At 49.6% G+C, this 19,623-nt stretch overlaps 1 protein-coding gene and 1 long non-coding RNA gene across 6 annotated transcripts in view; one reads left to right on the top strand and one right to left on the bottom strand.

Moving 5' to 3' along the window:
- The window catches only part of GFOD1 (Gfo/Idh/MocA-like oxidoreductase domain containing 1), a 364,310-nt gene extending 360,914 nt beyond the window's left edge, over positions 1 to 3,396 (top strand). For all 5 annotated transcript variants that reach the window (XM_069620489.1, XM_069620487.1, XM_069620491.1 and 2 more), the window contains one exon: positions 1,934 to 3,396. In XM_069620489.1, coding sequence (XP_069476590.1) covers positions 1,990 to 2,850 — 861 coding nt within the window. In that variant the 5' untranslated portion in view covers positions 1,934 to 1,989 and the 3' untranslated portion in view covers positions 2,851 to 3,396. The remainder of the gene's footprint in view (positions 1 to 1,933) is intronic.
- Positions 3,397 to 8,928: 5,532 nt separating this feature from the next.
- The window catches only part of LOC138497187 (uncharacterized), a 319,265-nt gene continuing 308,570 nt past the window's right edge, over positions 8,929 to 19,623 (bottom strand). Inside the window, exon 3 of the long non-coding RNA XR_011278532.1 lies at positions 8,929 to 10,166. This is a non-coding gene — a long non-coding RNA (uncharacterized lncRNA). The remainder of the gene's footprint in view (positions 10,167 to 19,623) is intronic.

Below are 19,623 nucleotides of genomic sequence, written 5' to 3' on the forward strand. Positions count from 1 at the left end.
ACCCAAGTCAATGCAGGTTCTTATTCTGTACTCCAGTCTATGCAGGTTCTGATTCTGTACCCAAGTCAATGTGGGTTCTGATTCTGTACTCCAGTCTATGCAGGTTCTGATTCTGTACCCAAGTCTATGCAGGTTCCGATTCTGTACTCCAGTCTATGCAGGTTCCGATTCTGCACCCCAGTCTATGCAGCTTCTGATTCTGCACCCAAGTCTATGCCAGTTCTGATTCTGTACTCCAGTCTGTGCAGGTTCTGATTCTGTACCCAAGTCAATGCAGGTTCTGATTCTCTACCCAAGTCTACGCAGGTTCTGATTCTGTACTCCAGTCTATGCAGGTTCTGATTCTGTAACCAAGTCTATGCAGGTTCTGATTCTGTAATCCAGTCTATGAAGGTTCTGATTCTGTACCCAAGTCTATGCAGGTTGTGTACGAGCGCGATAGAAATAAAATATCAATCAATCAGGCTCTGATTCCCTACTCCAATCTATGCAGGTTCTGATTCTGTACCCAAGTCTGTGCAGGTTCTGATTCTCTACTCCATTCTATGCGGTTCTGATTCTGTACCCAAGTCTATGAAGGTTCCAATTCTTTATTCCAGTCTATGCAGGTTCTGTTTCTGTACCCAAGTCTATGCAGGTTCTGATTTTCCACTCCAGTCTTTGTCGGTTCTGATTCTGTACCCAGGTCAATGCCGGTTCTGAATCTGTACCCAAGTCCATGCAGGTTCTGATTCTGTACCCAAGTATATGCAGGTTCTGATTCTGTACCCAAGTCAATGCAGGTTCTGATTCTCTACCCAAGTCTATGCAGGTTCTGATTCTGTACTCCAGTCTATGCAGCTTCTGATCCTGCACCCAAGTCTATACCGGTTCTGATTCTGTACCTCAGTCTATGCAGATTCTGATTCTGTACTCCAGTCTATGCAGGTTCTGATTCTCTACCCAAGTCTATGCAGGTTCTGATTCTGTACTCCAGTCTATGCAGCTTCTGATCCTGCACCCAAGTCAATGCAGGTCCTGATTATGTACCCAAGTCTTATAAGCACGCCCATGGCAAATCAAGACAGCTAACTAAACTAGACCGTTGTTCTTTTTTAAACTTTTTGTCAATTTATTAAACTTTAGCTTAGTTAAAGGTGTTAACATGAACGCCACTTCTTGTGATATCATATGGGCACATACCATATAACATTATATTGTGTTTGTGTGTTGTCATTTTTCGACTCACTCACCACTGCCCCCTTCACCCCCACCGTGGCCTTTCTGGCGAATTGACGTTCTAAAAAAGAGGTGGGCAGTGTAGTGCAATGCTGGCCAGGCATTTGTGAGGCCTCTGGGATCCCCATTGTAGTGCCTAGGAAGGGAAAGGGTTAGCAGGCTGAATCATGGACAGAGATAGCCTTCATGTTAATCAAGGTCCAGATGGGTCAGGCCGTCATTCTCGGGGTGGGAGGAGACACTCAATGGTTTGTTTATGAGAGGTTTGCACCAATGACCAACAGGGGAGTATGCCATTGACGCAGGGCAACTGCATGCTACAGGAATACACTGGCGGGGAATGGTGGGCTAATGTTATCTTTCGTTTACACCAAATATTTATTAAGCAGTTCTAAACGATTTAATGCTTTCATAATGTAATCCAGACCCCATTTAGAACAATTCATACTCCGAGGGGCCAAAGCGTATGTCTAGCAACAAACCTATAACTTGAAGTGTGGTTGGTAACTTTAGAGTGTCTGAAAAATACAGAATCAGTTCTGATGTATTGACAGCCATGTTTGACAATTGAATACCTGTAATCCATGGAATGCTGGGCAGAGCCTGCCTCTGTGCTCACCCTGTGAATGTTAAGTCACTGACTCTTTTAGCTATTACAGTGCTTTTACGTCTTCCACCATTGATTTATGTTTTTTTCTCCCTTTTTTTGTTTCAGGCATTGGAAAAAATGTGATCTGTGACAGGACAGCAACGCCATTGGATGCCTTCAGGATGATGTCAGCAGCACACTATTACCCCAAGCTCATGAGCATCATGGGCAACGTCCTCCGCTTCCTGCCAGCCTTTGTGAAGATGAAGCAACTGATTCAGGAGGGCTACGTGGGCGAGCTGCTGGTGTGTGAGGTGCAAGTCCACAGCGGAAGCCTTCTGGGTAAAAAGTACAACTGGAGTTGTGACGATCTGATGGGGGGTGGCGGCTTGCATTCAGTGGGCAGTTACATCATTGATCTTTTGACCTTCCTGACCAGCCAGAAAGCGGTCAAGGTGCACGGGCTTCTCAAGACATTCGTCAAGCAGACGGATTACATTAAGGGCATAAGGCAGATTACCAGCGATGACTTTTGCACATTTCAAATGGTTCTAGAAGGAGGGGTGTGCTGCACTGTGACTCTCAACTTCAATGTCCCTGGTGATTTTAAGCAAGACATCATCGTGGTTGGTTCCCTGGGAAGATTGAACGTAACCGGCACTGACCTATATGGTCAGAGGAACAGTTCAAGTGAGAGGGAACTCCTTCTCAAAGACTCAACACCAGTCAACTCCATGCTGCCTGAGAAGGCCTTCAGTGATATCCCTTCCCCATACTTACGTGGGACCATCAAAATGGTGCAAGCCGTGCGCCAAGCATTTCACGACCAGGATGATAGGCGAACTTGGGACGGCAGACCTCTGACGATGGCCGCCACGTTTGATGACTGCTTGTATGCCTTGTGCGTTGTGGACACGATAAAAAAGTCCAATCAAACGGGGGAATGGCAGAACATTGTGATCATGACAGAGGAGCCTGAGCTGAGTCCCGCCTACCTTATCAGTGAAGCAATGCGCAGGAGCCGGATGTCACTGTATTGCTAACCGGGCAACTGTGGAACAGCTGTACACTCACACAAAGACCATTTGGAGCAAGATACCCGTGGCAATTCCAAACAACAACATTCAGGAATATTCTCTGTTGTCCTCCATGCAGTATTATCCGGTCGTTCCACCTGATAGTGCAGCCATTTTCTTCCATCTAGTTGAATGTCTTAGTTGAAGTGTATTTTCTGTGCATGGAAAGGAAGCGTGTTCGATTTCTTGTACCAACCAGGCAGCTGTCAAGTTAACGTCAATTGCAAGAATGTTCCCTTTTTCTAAATGAAACTGCTTTTAGATTGAATAAGTTCTAGCCTTCGCCTCCTCTACAGAGTCCATGTGCCCTGCCAATATTTATTTCCTTTGTTCCTATTCTCTCATGGAGCAGTAACCAGTGACATCTTTCCAAAGCAACCCTACCCACAAATGCAGTCCATGACCATAGATTCTGATGAATGAAATCTGCCTTCTTGGTGGGTTCCCGATGCCATTTCAGACTGTGCTAAAACATGTATGGCTATTGAATAAAGAGGCAATAAAAAGGTACAATGTTGTCATATCATTGGTACTAAAATAGAGTTGTGAAAATAAACAAGTAAGTATTGCATGCTTGTTCAAAATAATTCTTTGCACGATAGGTGTCTTCTGTAATTTTCTGTAAGTGGGTAGCGTCGGTACATGGCGCTTCAAACCACCCTGAGGATTCTTTACAATGCTAGGGGTGAAGGGGAGAACACGCTGGTCGATGATGAGCGGGAAGAGTAGGTAAGAGAAAGGGTTCGAGATATCATGGGGGACATCGAAAAGAAGCGGTTTCGGACAGTGAGATAGAGCTTTGAGTGCAAAGGGCAAAAGCGAGAGTGGTCATGGTCGGAAGGGAAATCAGTTGGTGAGAGCAAAAGGGATCAGACCCTGGCACTGAGTCAGAACTGAAATCGGAAGCACAGAGAGAAAGGAACACAATAGCCCAGTTAGGGGAAATCTCCCTCTTTCTCCACAGCTTCTGCAGGCACTCATCCCAACCTCTGTATTTTTCCCTAATGGACACATTTTAATGGAATGCCAGAGATTAGGTACATTAGGAAGAGGGAGTTGACAGTTCCCTGCAACCCCTCTGAGATCTTAAACTGTGACATTTTCCTAGCCCAAGAGGAGTCTTACTGAAAGGCTTCTGGGTCAGGATTGATTCACCCTTTCTTCCCATTAAGATATAAAGATATTATCAAGCTACTTAGCCTGGGATTTTTAAATCTGTATACAGTTTGTAAGGACACACATATTCAGAGGTTTCAATTATGCTCATATAGTTGTCCTTCCCATCGACACCTTTTTGCATCTTTTCTTTTGGCTTTGCATAAGCCACAACGGGGGAGGGATCAGGTTCAGCCACAAGCAAAGGGCTCGCTCTGCATTGCCTTCAACATGTGAGCAATGTCGCCGTTTGCTCCGGGTCGATGGATTGAATCATCAATGTAGTTCATTGGAGCAATACCTTAAAGGTAACAACGCTGTTAACGAAAGGAGTGGGAAAAAGTCTATCACCTATATCACAGACAAAAGGCCAGAACGTGTTTCGGTTCTTTGTATCTCTCCTGAAGACCTGCACTCACAGAATATCTAACACAACGGTATCTTTATTTTTATTTATTGAATATTTGCATGGCACCTATGCAGCAGAAAGTGTTTCCAGGTGCCACAAGACAAAAGAGGGGTGGGTGAACTGGGGAGAAAAAAACAACAACGGTCCTACTAGGCCTTGTGACATTCGGATCATGCAAGTGCAGTAACAAGAAGCGCACAGGAAGGAGGGGGGTCGTTGGAAGGGAAGGAATATGGGGAAGAGGAGGAAGTGCAAGAGATGGGGTCCCCATGGGATGAGCAAGTGCTGGAGGGAGCCCAGGAGGGCAAGTGCCAAGGGAAACCAGGGCTAGGGGTCCACTAGTGCGATTAAGAGTGTGGACCAGAATCAGTAGGCTGGTCAGGGAAGGGTGTCCGAGGTAAAGTGCTGGTAAGGGGTGCAGGGGAAGACTGGTTGAAGGAGGGCCTGGCCACAGTAAGACTCATAAGTGACACCGTCAACCAGTCACAATGGCAGGTGGAGATCCGAAAGGGAGGAAGAGAGGGAAGGAGGAGGAGAAAAGGAAGGTCTTGAGAAGCTGCCGGAACTTAAGGAGATCCGTCTCAAGACGGAAAGGCGCAAGGAGACCGTACCAGATGAGGCACCTGCCGAAGAAAGAGATCCACCCCCACTATCTGCTTGGAGAAACATCTGATCTGCAGAGAGTTAGAGCTAGAGAACAGAAGGACTCTAGCAGGGGGATATTTAGGAAGAGAAATTTGGATGTAGCGAGGTCCTAGGCCCCAGCACGCCTTGTAGATGATGCAGAGGCTCTTGAATTTGATCCTTGCATCAACTGAGAGCCAGTGGAGAGATTTTAGGGCAGGAGATATGTGGTCCCTGGGCTTGAGGCCAAAGATAAATCTTGCAGTCCTGTTCTGGATTAGTTGAAGAGGGCGGAGGGAGTAAAGAGCCCGTTTGGCAGTAGGGGCACCCAGATTTTGATCCACCACTCACTTGGTAAAATTACACAGGCTCCCAGTGGCCAATTGCGTTAAGTTTAAGGCTCTCTGCGTAGTTCGCCGGGCTTTCTACGGCAGAGGGCCAGAATACTTGCAGGCTAAATTTTGTTCTTATGTTCCTGCACATTGCCTTTGCGCCATCTCCTCCTCCAGGGTTACGGTTCCTCGCTTTAAGCTGACTCGGGTTGGGGGATGTCTTTTTCAGTCGCAGAAGCTCTGCTATGGAATGCCTGCCCATTGTTTCTGCGGGCCACTGAAGATTATCTCTCCTTTCGGTGGGCTTTGAAGATGCACCTTTGCACTTCCAAATAGGCCTTCGTTTCTGCTTTCTTTTGCTGTACAGTCCCTGACCCGGTAGCACCATTATGCCCATGTTGGTGAAGGTGCGCTTTAAAAATTCTTATTACATTAAGGAAGAGGCTGTTGCAGTAATCCAGTCTGGAGAGAGCCAGGGCTCTGGAGACATTGGGCCTCATTACGAGAATGGAGGTAGCCATGGAGCTATAAGCTCCATGGCTGCCTCTGTTCCGGGCTCCAATGCCGGGTTCCTGCAATGGGGACTTACCAGGTTACTCCGACATAGGAGGACCCGGTAATTCCTCCCTACAGGAACCCATCCCCATTCCCATTTGAGCCCCCATACGGCTCAATGGGAATGGGGAGGGAGGTAATAATGGGCAGATTACATCTGGCCCGTCATTGCCTCTCTCTTCCCCTCGCGGGACCTGGAAAGCACGCCTGGTTTTACCAGGCGTCCGATCCGGGTCCTGCGATGGGAAGCTGGTTTTACCAGGCGTCCGATCCGGGTCCTGCGATGGGAAGCTCGTAATCGGCGCTCCCGGAATGAAGAGGGCCAGTCCTGTAGCGGCCCCCTTCATTACGGGAGCGGCAGCCTTATAATGAGGCCCATTGTGTTTCCGGGGGAAGGTGAGGAAAGGGAGAATGCCTCTGAGGAGGTGGAGCTGAAAGTGGGTCTTTTTGGCAAGGTCAGCGATATGAGGAGAGAAAGCGAGAGAGGAGTCAAAGATGACAGCAAGGTTTTTAGCCTCACAAGATGGTGAGGGGAGGGGTCCCACGGAGGGCGGCCAGAGAGTAAGAGGGAAGGGTGGGGCAGGTGTCCCAATGAGGAGAATCTCAGTCTTACTGCCATAAAGGCAGATATCATTAGCAGCGCACCATGCCTGAATAGCAGTGTGACAGTTGGGAATGAGAGAGGAAGGTGAGGGGGTAGAGGAGGGAAGCTTAAATGAGAGCTGTGTCTCATCAGAGTAACACTGGAAGTGAGGAGAACAAGTGGAGATGGGCCAGAAGGGCAAGTTAAATGTTGAAAAGCCATGGTGAAAGGATAGAGTCCTGGGGGATGCCGTAAGTAGAGCGTGAGGTGGAGGAGAGAAAAGTGCCCATTTGCACTTGGGAGGGCTGATTCGAAATGAAGGCGGTCAACCAGTCCAGTGCCAATTACGTAATCCCCCTAGTATTGCAGAGCTGATTTATGAGGGTGGAATGATTGACCATGTCAAGGCAGAAGACAGATGAAGGAGGATGAGAACAGAAGGGGAGTCCGAGTCGAGGATTGAGAGCAAGTCATCATGGGTGTTCAGGAGAGCAGTTTCCGTACCTCTGGCTGCTCTGAAGCTGGACTGGTGATCGTGGAGACAATCAACAGATTCAGTGTTATGGATCAGTTGGGAGATAGCCAATGTCTCCAAGAGTTGGCCCAAGAAGGGAGTAGTGGAGATAGGGCAGTAGTCAGCCAGGCAGGAAGGGTCAGCAGACAGCTTTTTTTTCGAAGGGGGTGCACAAGGGAGTGATTAAGGGGTGAAGGGAAGGAGCCAGTGGCAGAAGAGTGGTTACATAACTCAGCCACGGAGGGTGCAAGGGAGTTCTAGAGGAGCAGGGAAGCACCTGTTTGGAGGAGACATTCATAGAGCAGACTGTTTTAGTGAACTCATCAGGAGCTATGGGTGAGAAGGAGGAAAGTAAGGGGAGGGTGAGGGGGCCAGAGTCCTGTATGCAGGGGTAAGAAGGAGGGAGGTAGAGGAGAGAGAGGACAGGATGTCCTGAGTTTTGTTGTGAAATGGGAGGGCAGAGCCGTACAGAGGGCCTGAGAAGGAAGATGAGAAGTGGAGACTTCAGTAGGATTGGCAAGTTCCTTGCAGATTTTGTAGAGTTCAGCCATGTTATTTATGGCCCCAGAGATGCAGACTTGGATATGGGCCCATTTTGTGGAGCAGATGGAGAGTCTGTATTGCTTCTGGAGCAGGCGGCAGCCAGTATGTCAGAGGATGTGCTAGAGGCCAACCACTTCTGTTCTGCAACTCTGCACTTGCGTTTGAGGGGGGCTAGGTCGGAATCATACCAACCATTGCACTTGGAAGTGGGCTTCATGCGGATCCTCATGGCAGGGGCAAAAATGCTAAGGGTGTTGTAGATGGAGAGGTGAAGGTTAGCAAGGGCTGACTCAGTGTGGTAGCCATTAGCAGGAGTGGGGGCGATGAAGGAGGCCACGAAAGCAGCTACTGACACTCGCTTCATCGGTCGAATGACAGTGAAGGAGACTGGCAGTGCGGGTAGAGGCTTAACCGGGGAGCCAAGGAGCTCCAGATGGGAGGGGAGGAGAGAATGGTCAGATCAGGAGAGAGGAATAGTCAGAGGGTTAGAGAGTGAGATGTCAGCTGAGATGAAAGCATCCAGGGTATGTCTGGCTGCATGGGTAGGACCGGAGGGAAGAATGGTAAGGGAAAGAGAGTCACAGAGGGTGCAGAAGAGTAAAGTGTCTGCATCAGGAGAGTCAAGATGAATATTGAAGTCTACAAAGAGGAGAAGCTTAGAGGTAGAGGTCAGAAGAGAAAGGGCGAGGTCGGTCCACACCGGAAGGAAGAGGGATATCGTTCCAGGGGTCCTGTAGATGGTAGCGAGAGTGAGCGAGAGGGAAGCAGAGACACAAAGCTTGCAGACAAGACATTCAAAGGAAGAGTAGTTTTGAGTATCTTCACTGCAAGTGTGTCTCCAGTGTATTACCTCTAAAAGAATACAAGAAACAACTTCGTCTGATGAATCACTGCATTCATATTGCTGTGTAAATCACTTTTAATCTGTGTATTATTGATTTGTCGCAATGACCTTATCTGATTTGTAGCTTTGTTCAAAATTCAATGCTCTTTAGCAATTCAGTTGAATATCACAATCCAAAGGAACCATTGAATCGTTTGAATTACAAGGTTCTGAAGGAAACGATGTATTACCACCTCAATATAACTCCTGTTATAGGTACATACTACGTGTTATAATGACATTAGTGACAAGGGCCAACATGTGTTTCATACTAATGGGATGTGTAAATCCCACCATTCGTGTTTCTTCCGGGCCTATTTATTGGTGACCATTATTACAAGGGAACCTGATTATATGTCACTATGTGTTTTCGTCAATACTTATTAATTATTAAAAATTTATCAGTGTCCTTCAAGTGATGAGTTGGTTCGAAGGGAAAAAACCCAATAATGAAAGCAGAAGTGAATCTTTAATTTCCCAAAAATAAATATACACACATCAGGTGATAAACAGCAGAAATGGAGCGTGACTCTCTTTGTAAACATGCGCCTTTAAACGCCATTCCGTTGTTCAGAGGTAGCCAGTTCTAGAAAGCTACAGAGACAAAAATGAACTCGCATCTAAAGACAGAACACAGCTTTCCCTCATGGCTGCCATCTTTAATTCTACGTGATTCATGTTCACACTGACATGAGGGAAACTGGATTGCAAGTTTGAAAGACCGTTGCACTGCCAGTGTGCTTGCTCCATTTACTAAGAGCTGGCATTCTCCTGGGACTTAGTATAAAGATTTTAGGTGAAGAGGCTGGTGTGTAGGCATCATGGTGGTCAGGTACAGGCTGTTCCGCCTTGTTCTTAGTCAGTCTTTAAACACATCTTTGTAAGGTACTACACTGTCTTGTCCATTGGGCGGGAAATGTGTGAGGACTATTCGCTGGAGGTAAAGAGGTTTCTGGGTGAGGACTCCAGTTTGGAATTACCCTCTAATGTCTTAGCACTGGATAGAAGGGACAATCTAGATGGCAAACATGAAAATGTGGCAAATGGATAATTGTTGGTTAGCAAGGAAAAGGAAGTTCACAAAGAACGTATACAATGACTCATTGTTCTTCTAGATTTAGAAGAACAAATACACCAACGAGAGGTTCCCTCACTGGTTATTTATTTCAGTTTTCTGTTTTGGCCCATAGAGACAGTAAGTATATGGGGCTTGGCACGTTTTCTGCCATTTCTGGAAATAACAGACACCAGGACCATGACCAGTAAGTAGTACATTCGCAGTTAGGAAATTATTGTCACATGCAGGCGATTTAAAATTGTAATTTCCACAGAAATGGTGGTTGTGTGAAAGGTCATCGGTTAATTACAGTCATCCATCTACTCCTTATTTAGTTTCTTGTCAAATTGTGATTTAAAACAGCAATTTCAACTAGTGGGTTAATTTCAGCTGTCAAGCAGATTCTGATGGAATGAATCATCATAACCCAGTGTGCTTTCAGCCATTTGATTTCTAAGCAATAGAGCATCCCAGTACAGCAGCCTACATGAAAGAACTGGTCTGATGTTCCACTTGTGTGTGGTATCCGAGAACAGCAAGTCATCACATCAACTCTGAGCATGAAAATGAGATTTAGCATCTCCAAACCGGTACCAGTGTCTGAGCCAGTCCACAGGGCCCCATTTTCCTAAAAAAAAGAAAAAGAAACTTGAGTACCAGTCCAGCCACAGGTAAGAGTTACAGGGCCTTAGTTGTAAATAATAGCATGTACACTCTACTGATTTGTATGCCCTATAAAAGGGTAACCTTTACGCTCATAAATATTGAATAAAACATACATTAGATTCACATTAAAACCTGTCGTGACATGAATATACCCGTGTTTTGGAGTTTAACAATGCATATCAATTCAGAATGATAGTAGAAGAGGTATGCCCCCATTCATTCCATGCAGGCCTAGAATTCATTGCCCGGCCTTACAGTAGCAGCCCACATTGTGGAACACATCTCTAACAGTACCTGGCTGATAAATAAATAGCATGTGCTTATCCTCCTAGTGGCATGGCAGAGTAATACCCACAGCTGTACAGCACGTGTCCCGTGTCACAAACATTAAAATGGGATCTGACTCCAGGCCTGCCCAGTTACGTTAAACCTACTGGTGCTACATAGAAAACACAGTCTATTTCTGTTATAGCCTACTGTAAAAAAACATCCCAGGCAGCTGCAGACTACCATGCCTATAATCGGACAACATACACACAGGCAACAGAAACACGGTGCGTAAGTGTGTTGTCCTGAGAGGATAGCTCAGTGGCAATGTGCTCGCCTTGGAAGCAAGACGACAGGAATCAACACGGGTTCGATCCCGGGTCCACGCTTAGAAACCTCTGTGTATTTAAGCGCGTTAATAAATATGCAAATATGCAACTAAGACAACAACAACAAAACATTCTGTAACAGTGCAGAGCGCTTTAAAAATGCAAATAAATAACCGCAGCCAGCCGTTGAGCCACATACCCAAGGATGAAACTGAAAAAAGCACTGAGATGCGAAGCCTTGGTTATTGCTTGAGAGTTTCCTGTGCACAGAGGGAGGCAGAAATGACTCAGCCCCTTTACTCCAAGGTGAGCATAAACTAACACACCTTCATTACTATTGCGGGCCTAAACTACAGCCTACCCATGCACGCTGCCTGGTTACATCCTACCACAGAGTTATAAACCGGTGACACAAACGAAGTCTTGAAACCATAACCCAGCGCTCCTTCGACATCTATGAATCTAAAAAGAAAATACAGTTTATGGTGGGAGACTGTTGAGAGCGGGATAATGCGTTATAAGCAAATGGCGTAAGCCCCACGTACTAACAAACAGATAAGGCACTTGCCAAATAACTGAACAGTGGGCCAAAAAAACTCCCAAATTAGGAAAGTCTAAGACAACGCATACCTTCCCCGGGGGCATCATGCACAGCCCCCAGGGGTCCACGAAGGTGGGAGAAGAAATACCAAGCGGACACGCAGACCCAACCTGTCTGCGGGCCTCGCGAGCTGCCTTCCCCAAACTGGCAACCTGCTGAGTAAACAGGCGTCTGGCACTAGGACAAAATAAACCCGACTGAGGGTCAGGCTATGGCTCCTGACCACCTCGCTCGGATAACCGATGCTCTCTTTCACAGAGATTTGTGAAAAACTCTGTTGCAGCAGAAGAGGGACAAACCGAGGGTGGAGGGGAATACGAAGGAAGGAGTTAGTGGCAATCTAGGGAATAAAGAGATAAGGCGTTAACCAGAAGGTGGTCCGTGTCGTCTGTGGGTGCGCATGTGATTAGACCTCAACAACTGGCGACGAGGCGCTACAACCCACACAGCCCACCAAAGCCGAAGACAGATTGTGCGGACCCGGAGGGAGACTGCTGCCTGCTGACGAGCACGGCGAGGCCAACGGAGGATGCCAGACCCAGAAAACATAGCCAAAGGAGGCATGAAGGTGTAGCGTTTGAGGAAGAAGAGGTCAGACCAAGGAGTAGAGACTGCTGCATCGGCTGGCACGAGAGGAGGGACGCGCTGGAGGTAGAGGAGGCCAGCGCAGCAACACGTGTGCAGGACCGGACCGCGGTAAGGAGGCCCACCTCAGGGTTGCCAAGAGGTAGTACAGGGATGCCCGAGGAGCCCAACATGTGTCCTGCTAATACTGAGGCTGCGTATCTCTAATAACACGTGGCCTTGCTCCCAATCCACGCCAACATGTGAGGGTCAAGGAGGACGGCCCATTAGGAACAAGGCCGAGACTGCACACAGAGGCAACAGGGACCACGGGGGGTGCGTCACAAGGTACAAATTACAAAAAATAAATGGGGGAACAGAGAGAAAAGAATGCCGCTCCACAGAAGCCGCAAGCTCAAAATCACACGTGGCCTCCATCCCCAAGGAAAAGAGAGGGAGAAGGAGGAGACAAGGGACATCACCATACATAGTGGAAAGGAAACAAAACCACACACCCAGCCATACAGCGCACAGTCACATGACAGTGCACACAAGCAATGACAACGAAAGGAAAGAAAGACACCAGGAGGCCATGGGGATGGAAGACACCCCAGCCACACTCACCCACATAGACAAGGAAAACACGCCCTCCCAGCACAATGTTGGAAGGAGCACAGGCTGCAGCAGATGTAGGTGCACAAGCTGCCATGGGGGCAAGCCTCACATCCAGGGACACATTTTTACGACGCCCCAACCCATTCACTCTGCAACCACACCAGGACCAAGGCCAGAGGTGAGAGGAATGGATGTATGAGTTGGAGAACTTTATGAGAGCCGTTGGTGACCAGGAGGCACCCAACAAGATAGACATTTTCACAAATCTGGCAGGGAAAGAGATTAAAGGAATCCTGAAAACAATCCCACCTCAAAACAAAATGACATACAAACATCTCACGGCCGCAGTTAACAGAAAGCTGGTTGTCCTTCCCAACAGGATTATGAAAGATATGCGTTGACGCAGTGCACACAGCTACCACATGAGCCAATCAGTGAATTAATTCTCCGAATCCAAAGTAAAATCACACACTGCGACTTGGCCAACTTCAACAACAATGAAGCCATCAGGCTGAGAGTGATTGAGGGGTGCGTATCCTCACAGGTCCACAAACACCTACTAAAGAAACATCTCCCACTGCAAGAAAGAACAGATCTCGAAAGGGTAGATGTGCAAGCAGCAACCATGGAGAATCCAAAGAGGCGGACACGGTCGAAGCCCTGGCCACCAGCCCGCAGGGAAAGACTCGATTCACCGGGCCACCGACCGGCCAAGGGACCCGAAGTCCAAACTGACGCCCCCCAGCAGAGAGACAGTGCTACTGATGTGGCTTTTCAATGTGCTGGGAGAAAACACTGATGCTAGCAGCTTACAGACTGCCGCCATTGACTACACCGAATAGGAGATACGATCCACCAAGAGAACTCATTCCCAGGTCATACCAAGACAGAGACACCGGGAGAACTCTCCCAAGCATAAATACCGCAACACATCCTGTCAATCAAGGGTTCATCAGAGCAGTGGAAAATCTATATGTTGACCCACCAGTAAGATACTCCGACAACTTTGACTATGCCCCCAACCTGCAACCAGTGTTGAAAGACGAGATTGAAGGAAGACGAGATAAAAGAAAGAGCAGGGAGCGACGCAAACAGATGTATCATGAGGAGCAAGAGAAAAAGGAGGAGCAGGTAGAAGAGCAAAGAAAGTATGACAATAGACAGAGAGCAATACAAAAGCGAAACGAAGAGAGAAGAGGAGGATGTGCAGAAATTAAGGGACAAAAGAATACAACGGTAAAGAGAAGAGGACGAAAGGAGAGCAGGAGTAAGGAGAGAAGAACAAAGACAAGAGGAAGACAGAATTACGAGGAAGGTGAGAAAATGAAGGGAATTAGATGAAGAGGTAGAACAAGGAAGAAGACAGCGGGATCTTGATGTTAACCTTATTCATACGGAGCCAGTAGGGACAAGCACAGCAATACGATGGGATAAAACAGAAGAGTTCCTTCCGATAAAGGAAGCAACATCAGGGGCATCTAGAAGAACAAGTTACTTTCTTACCTGGTAACCTTCTTTCGATGGGATGGTCCGACAACGTATTCCATATCTGTGACAGGTAATGTCCACAGCTGCGCTGCTCCGGAAAATCTTTGGGCTCTGCGTCCTGCGTCAATGACGTCAATGCGGCATCCCCGAGGACCTCCTCCGACGGCCGACGTCACTCGATGTGATAAGTAGAACGTACGACGCCCGTAGCCTCAGTTGTAGTTTTTTCCCCCAGAACGTGTGCCACCAGTATTCTGCCAGTCAGACACACAAGGCCTTGCGGAATGCAAGCTGCAATCGCAAAAGAAATTCTGCAGCAGGGAAGGTAGGGAGGGAGCGATATGGAATACGTCGTCAGACCATCCCATCGAAAGAACGTTACCAGGTAAGAAAGTAACTTGTTCTTCGAGGGGATTGGATCCTCCGACGTATTCCATATCTATGACAGGCTCCCAAAGCAGTACCAAGCAAGGAGGTGGGAAAAGAATTTGGAACACAAATTTAGCATGCCCAATCGAATTGCAGAATAAAGGACTGCTTTGCCAAAAGCCAGATCCTGCCCTCTGATGGAATCGAGGGAGTAGTGACGTACAAAAGTATGTCCTGAAGCCCAGGTGGCTGCATCACAGATGTGACGAATAGGAACACCCCTCTGCAGGGCAGTAGACGCAGCCACTCCCCTGGTAGAATGGGCCCGCAAGCCAGCCGGAGGGTACTCACCCGCCAAGCGGTAACACTCGGAGATAGCTAAAATAATCCAACGAGACAAAGTCTGTTTCGTCACAGCTTGTCACAAACGCTTTCCAGCGTAACCAATGAAAAGTTGATCGTCCACTCTGACCCGGGCAATGCGCGAAATATAAAAGCTCAACGCTCTCCTAGGATCAAGCCTATGGAGCCTCTCCTCTTCCTTACCAGGATGTGGAGGAGGATAGAACGCCGGAAGAACAACCTTCTGGCTCAAATGAAATTCCGAAACCACCTTCGGAAGAAAGGAAGGACGAGCTCTAAGGACAACACTGTCCTTATGAAACATAGTGAAGGGTGGCTTAACTGAAAGTGCCTGTAAATCACTCACTCTGCGAGCGGAAGTAACGGCAACCAAAAACACAGTTTTCAGAGTTAACAGTCTCAAAGGGCAAGAATGCAAAGGCTCAAACGGAGCACCCATAAGAAACTTAAGAACAAGGTTCAAATCCCAACCGGGCACCAGAAAAGGTGACGGAGGAAACACATTAGTGAGCCCTTTCAAAAACTGAGAAATTAAAGGAATCTTAAAATAGGAACATTCTTCAGATGAGCGCTTAAAGATGGACAGCGCCGCCAGGTAACCTTTAATGGTCCCCACTTGCAAGCCCCTGTGGGCCAAGGAAAGCAAAAAAGTCAGAACCATGGGAATGTCACACTCAAAAGGATCCACATTCTTAACTCTGCACCAGTCACAGAACGTTCTCCAATGGCAACGGTACAGAGACTTTGTTTCCGGCTGTCTGGCCGAGAGCAACACCTCCATCACGTCTTCAGGGAGGTCCCAATCCTTATACCTCAACCTTTCAGAAGCCAAGCGTGAAGGTTGAGGGATCTGACCTCTGGATGGATAACCTGACCCCCCTCCTGTGAGAGATCATCTCAGTAGGGAAGACGACATGGAGGGCAGATGGACAAGTCGAGAAGGTCCAGGTACCATGTCCTCCGGGCCCACGCCGGAGCAATGAGGATCATCCGGGAACCGATCCTCCGTAACCTCTGCAGTATTTGCGAGATGACGGGTACTGGAGGAAACGCATACAGCAGTGGGAATGACCACTCCACCACAAACGCGTCTCCTAAGGCTCCTTTTGGAGGAAATTCCCACGAGCAGAACCTTTCGCACTTCCGGTTGACACTGGAGGTGAAGAGATCCACTTGAGGGGTCCCCCAAAGGGCGAAGATCTCCAGGAGAATCTCCTGAGCCAGCTCCCACTCGTGAGAGATCGTGCTCTGCCTGCTCAGGGCGTCTGCCGTCTCGTTGTCGTCTCTGGCCAGATGAACAGCCGAGATCGAAACTTCCTGCTGGCTGGCCCAGAACTCGAGCTGCATCACCTCCCTGCACAGAGGAAGTGACCCTGCCCCCCTCTTTTTGTTGAGGTAGTGCATGGCCACCATGTTGTCCGTTAGAATCAGGACACTCTTTCCTCGCACAGTCGGCAGAAAAGCCTTCAGGGCAAGCCTGACGGCCCTCAGCTCCAACAGATTGATATGGAGTCTGGACTCCGACGGAGACCAACGACCACTGACTGTCAACTCGTTGGCATGAGCTCCCCATCCCGTGAGGGATGCGTCCGTCACGATCGTCACCTCCGGCCAGGGCAGCCAAAATGGGGCCCCCTTCATCAGATTGCCTTCGACGGCCCACCACAGAAGGTCCTGGGCGACCGAGGGTGGCACCTGAACAGGGTCCGACAGCCTGCCGGAGGACTGTGACCACTGGAGCTTGAGTGCCCACTGCAAAGATCTCACCCGCAGACGAGCCTCTGGCACCAGACGAATGCAGGATGCCATGAGGCCGAGCAGTCTCAAGAACTCGGACGCTGGGAAATTCTGGGCAAGTTGAAACTTGTGCACCATCTGCTGAATGTGAAGAGCCCTCACCTGGGGAGGAAACACTGCCCCAGGGATGTGTCGAGCACTGCTCCGATGTACTGGAGCCGCTGTGTTGGTGTCAAATGGGACTTCTTTAAATTGAGGGAGAAGCCCAGCTTGTGAAGGGAGTGGCAGGTGACGGACAGATGATCCAGGACTTGCTCGGGAGAGCTCCCCCTGATCAACCAATCGTCCAGGTAGGGGTAGACGTGAATCCCCCCTTTCCTGAGATGCGCTGCCACCACCACCATGAGCTTGGTGAAAACCCTCGGGGCATAGGTCAATCCAAACAGCAGGACCCGAAACTGAAATTGCGAGTCGCCAACCGCGAACCTCAGGTACTTTTTGTGCTTGGGATGGATCGGCACATGGAAGTAAGCGTCCTTGAGGTCGAGAGACACCAACCAATCCTGAAGTTGAAGGGCCTGGAGGACTTGAGAGAGAGAGTAACCATCTTGAACTTGTCCTTCCTGAGGAGTTTGTTCAAACCGTGCAAGTCCCTGATGGGTCTCAATCCCCCGTCTTTCTTTGAAATAAAAAAATAAGGGGAATACCATCCCTTGTTCCTCTCCACTACAGGCACCAGTTCTATGGCGCCTTTCTCCAGCAGGGCTTGAATTTCCTGCGCAAGGAGCGGATCCGGACTCTTCAAAGAGAGGTTCCCAGGTGGATTGTCATAAGGCCTCTTCCGAAAGGGAAGACAGTAGCCGTGGGTTATGATCTCCAGAACCCACACATCTGAAGTAATGGCACGCCACTCTACAAGATGCTGCACCAGCCTTCCCCCAACCGGCGAACCATGGGACTTGGCCTCATGACTGAGTGGTAGCGCTGCGGCGTTGCCTGAGGGCAAAGAGGCAACTGCCCAAGCAGCATTGGCACCTCGAGTACCCTGTTTTCCACCTCTGGCACTCTCACGGTGGCCTCTTTGACTGCTAGCTCCTCTCGCTTTACCGAAGGATGAGTAATAGCGAAAGGAACCGCCCCTCCATTGTTGTCCCCTAGGCTGAAAAGGCAGAGGCTGTCGAACTGCAGCGCCCAAAGACTTTGCTGCAGCTTTGGAGGTCAGCAACCTCTCAAGGCTCTCGTCAGCCTTGCTGCCAAAAAGATGTTCACCGTCAAAGGGCATGTTGAGGAGCCGGGACTGCACATCAGGAGCGAACCCAGACTTCTGCAACCACGCAAACCGGCGTATTACGGTGCTCGCCGCCATGGACCGGCTGACACAATCTGCCATGTCCAAACCCGACTGAACGGCCTCACACATGGCATCCTTGCCATCCTGAACCATAGCAAGGAAACCATCCCGTTCCACAGAGTGTGTGTGAAACGAGACCAGGCACATATGGAGTTGGCCGCCTGAAGTGCCATACCCCCTGAAGAAAACACTTTCTTCGCCCAGCCGTCAAAACGTTTGTTGTCCCTATCCGGAGGGATGGTAGGATACGATGCCTGCTTTGCCGGGGCCGTAGCCGCCTGCACCACCAAACTCTCCGGAGTGGGGTACCTGGACAAGTAGCAGGGGTCGCTACTGGCTGGACGGTATTTTCGTGACAAAAACTTGCCCACTGCCAGGAGACTCTCTGGAGCAGTCCAAGCCGCTGCCACCCTTCTCTGCAGAGCCATATGAAACGGCAGTTCCAGGTCAGTGGGGGGACCAAGATCAAGGATGTCCATGAGATCATCCTGAATGAACTCCCCTGGGGGAGCTGACCATCCCAAGTACTCGGTGACCCGAGACATAAGGCGCTGGTATGAAGAATCTGCATGAGTGCCAGGCTCCGGCATACAAAACTCCACCTCTGGAGAGGTGTCCAGTCCACTGGCATCATGCAGTGACTGCCTCAGGTCATCAAACTGGCTATGGCCTGAGAGAAGCTCATCTGGTACCGTAACCGGAACCAAGCCTTCATCAGAGCCTTCATCACCCTCCGAAATGTACTCCAGGCGGTGAGAGGAAGACACCTGGGGACCAAAGCTATGCCTGACCTTAGCCAGAGCCTTTCTAGGGGCTAACTCCATGCCACGGGGCCCCACCGACACCAGCGCCTCGAAAGGCGTTGAGGGCGCCGAACGAGTCAGCGCCGGCGTCGACAGAAATGGCGTCGATGTCCAGCAAATCGGCGTCAACGTCAGCTGCAGCGCCGCCAGCATTGACGGCGTCGACACAGGCCTTGAAGCCGGAGCTACGAGCGTGTCTCTCGACGACCTAGGTGCTGACAGCGTCGACGACCCCCTCGGAGGCGGATCCTCGAGAGAAATCGTCGATGACCTCGGTGCCACAGGCGTCGACGTCTTCTTCGAAGACGGCACAGGATCACGCGGTCTCGAGCGTGTCGAGGACCGGGACCTGGAACGGGCATGGCGAGAACGGCTACCCTTGTCCGAGCAGGACCTTTCCTACGAGCCGTGCCGACCACCCGAGCCCAAAGGCGTACGAGCGGTGTCTCTCGACCAGTGCCGACCGACCCCACTCGGAGGCGCGGACGGACTGGTGCCCATTCCTCTGGTGTCGCTTGTATGGTGGGATAAGCGACCCGCCGACGAGCGGAGTCCTCGGAAGGGGAAGGCGACCGATGCCGGTGCTTCCTGGAATGCCTCGAAGAGGCGGAGGAGAGGTGAGACCGACTCCTGGAAGGAGACCCACTGGACTTCCGACGATGACGCGGAGAGTCGCCTCTCGAGACATCCGTCGAAAGCCCCGTAGACCTTGACTTCCGGGGCTTAGACACCCGACCTACCGACAGCTTCTTCTTGCGTTCCCACAAAGCTTTGGCCGTGAGTGACTGGCAGTCGACACAATCGTCCGTATCATGGGCCTCCCCGAGGCACCAGAGGCAGGCGTCATGCGAGTCTGTGACCGACATCTTGGACCCACAGTCCCCGCATTTCTTGAAGCCCAGATGCGGGGTTGAAGACTAAGTAGACATTGC

Source organism: Ambystoma mexicanum, chromosome 5q, assembly GCF_040938575.1.
Source record: "Ambystoma mexicanum isolate Mex_15411 chromosome 5q, UKY_AmexF1_1, whole genome shotgun sequence".
NCBI lineage: Eukaryota > Metazoa > Chordata > Amphibia > Caudata > Ambystomatidae > Ambystoma > Ambystoma mexicanum.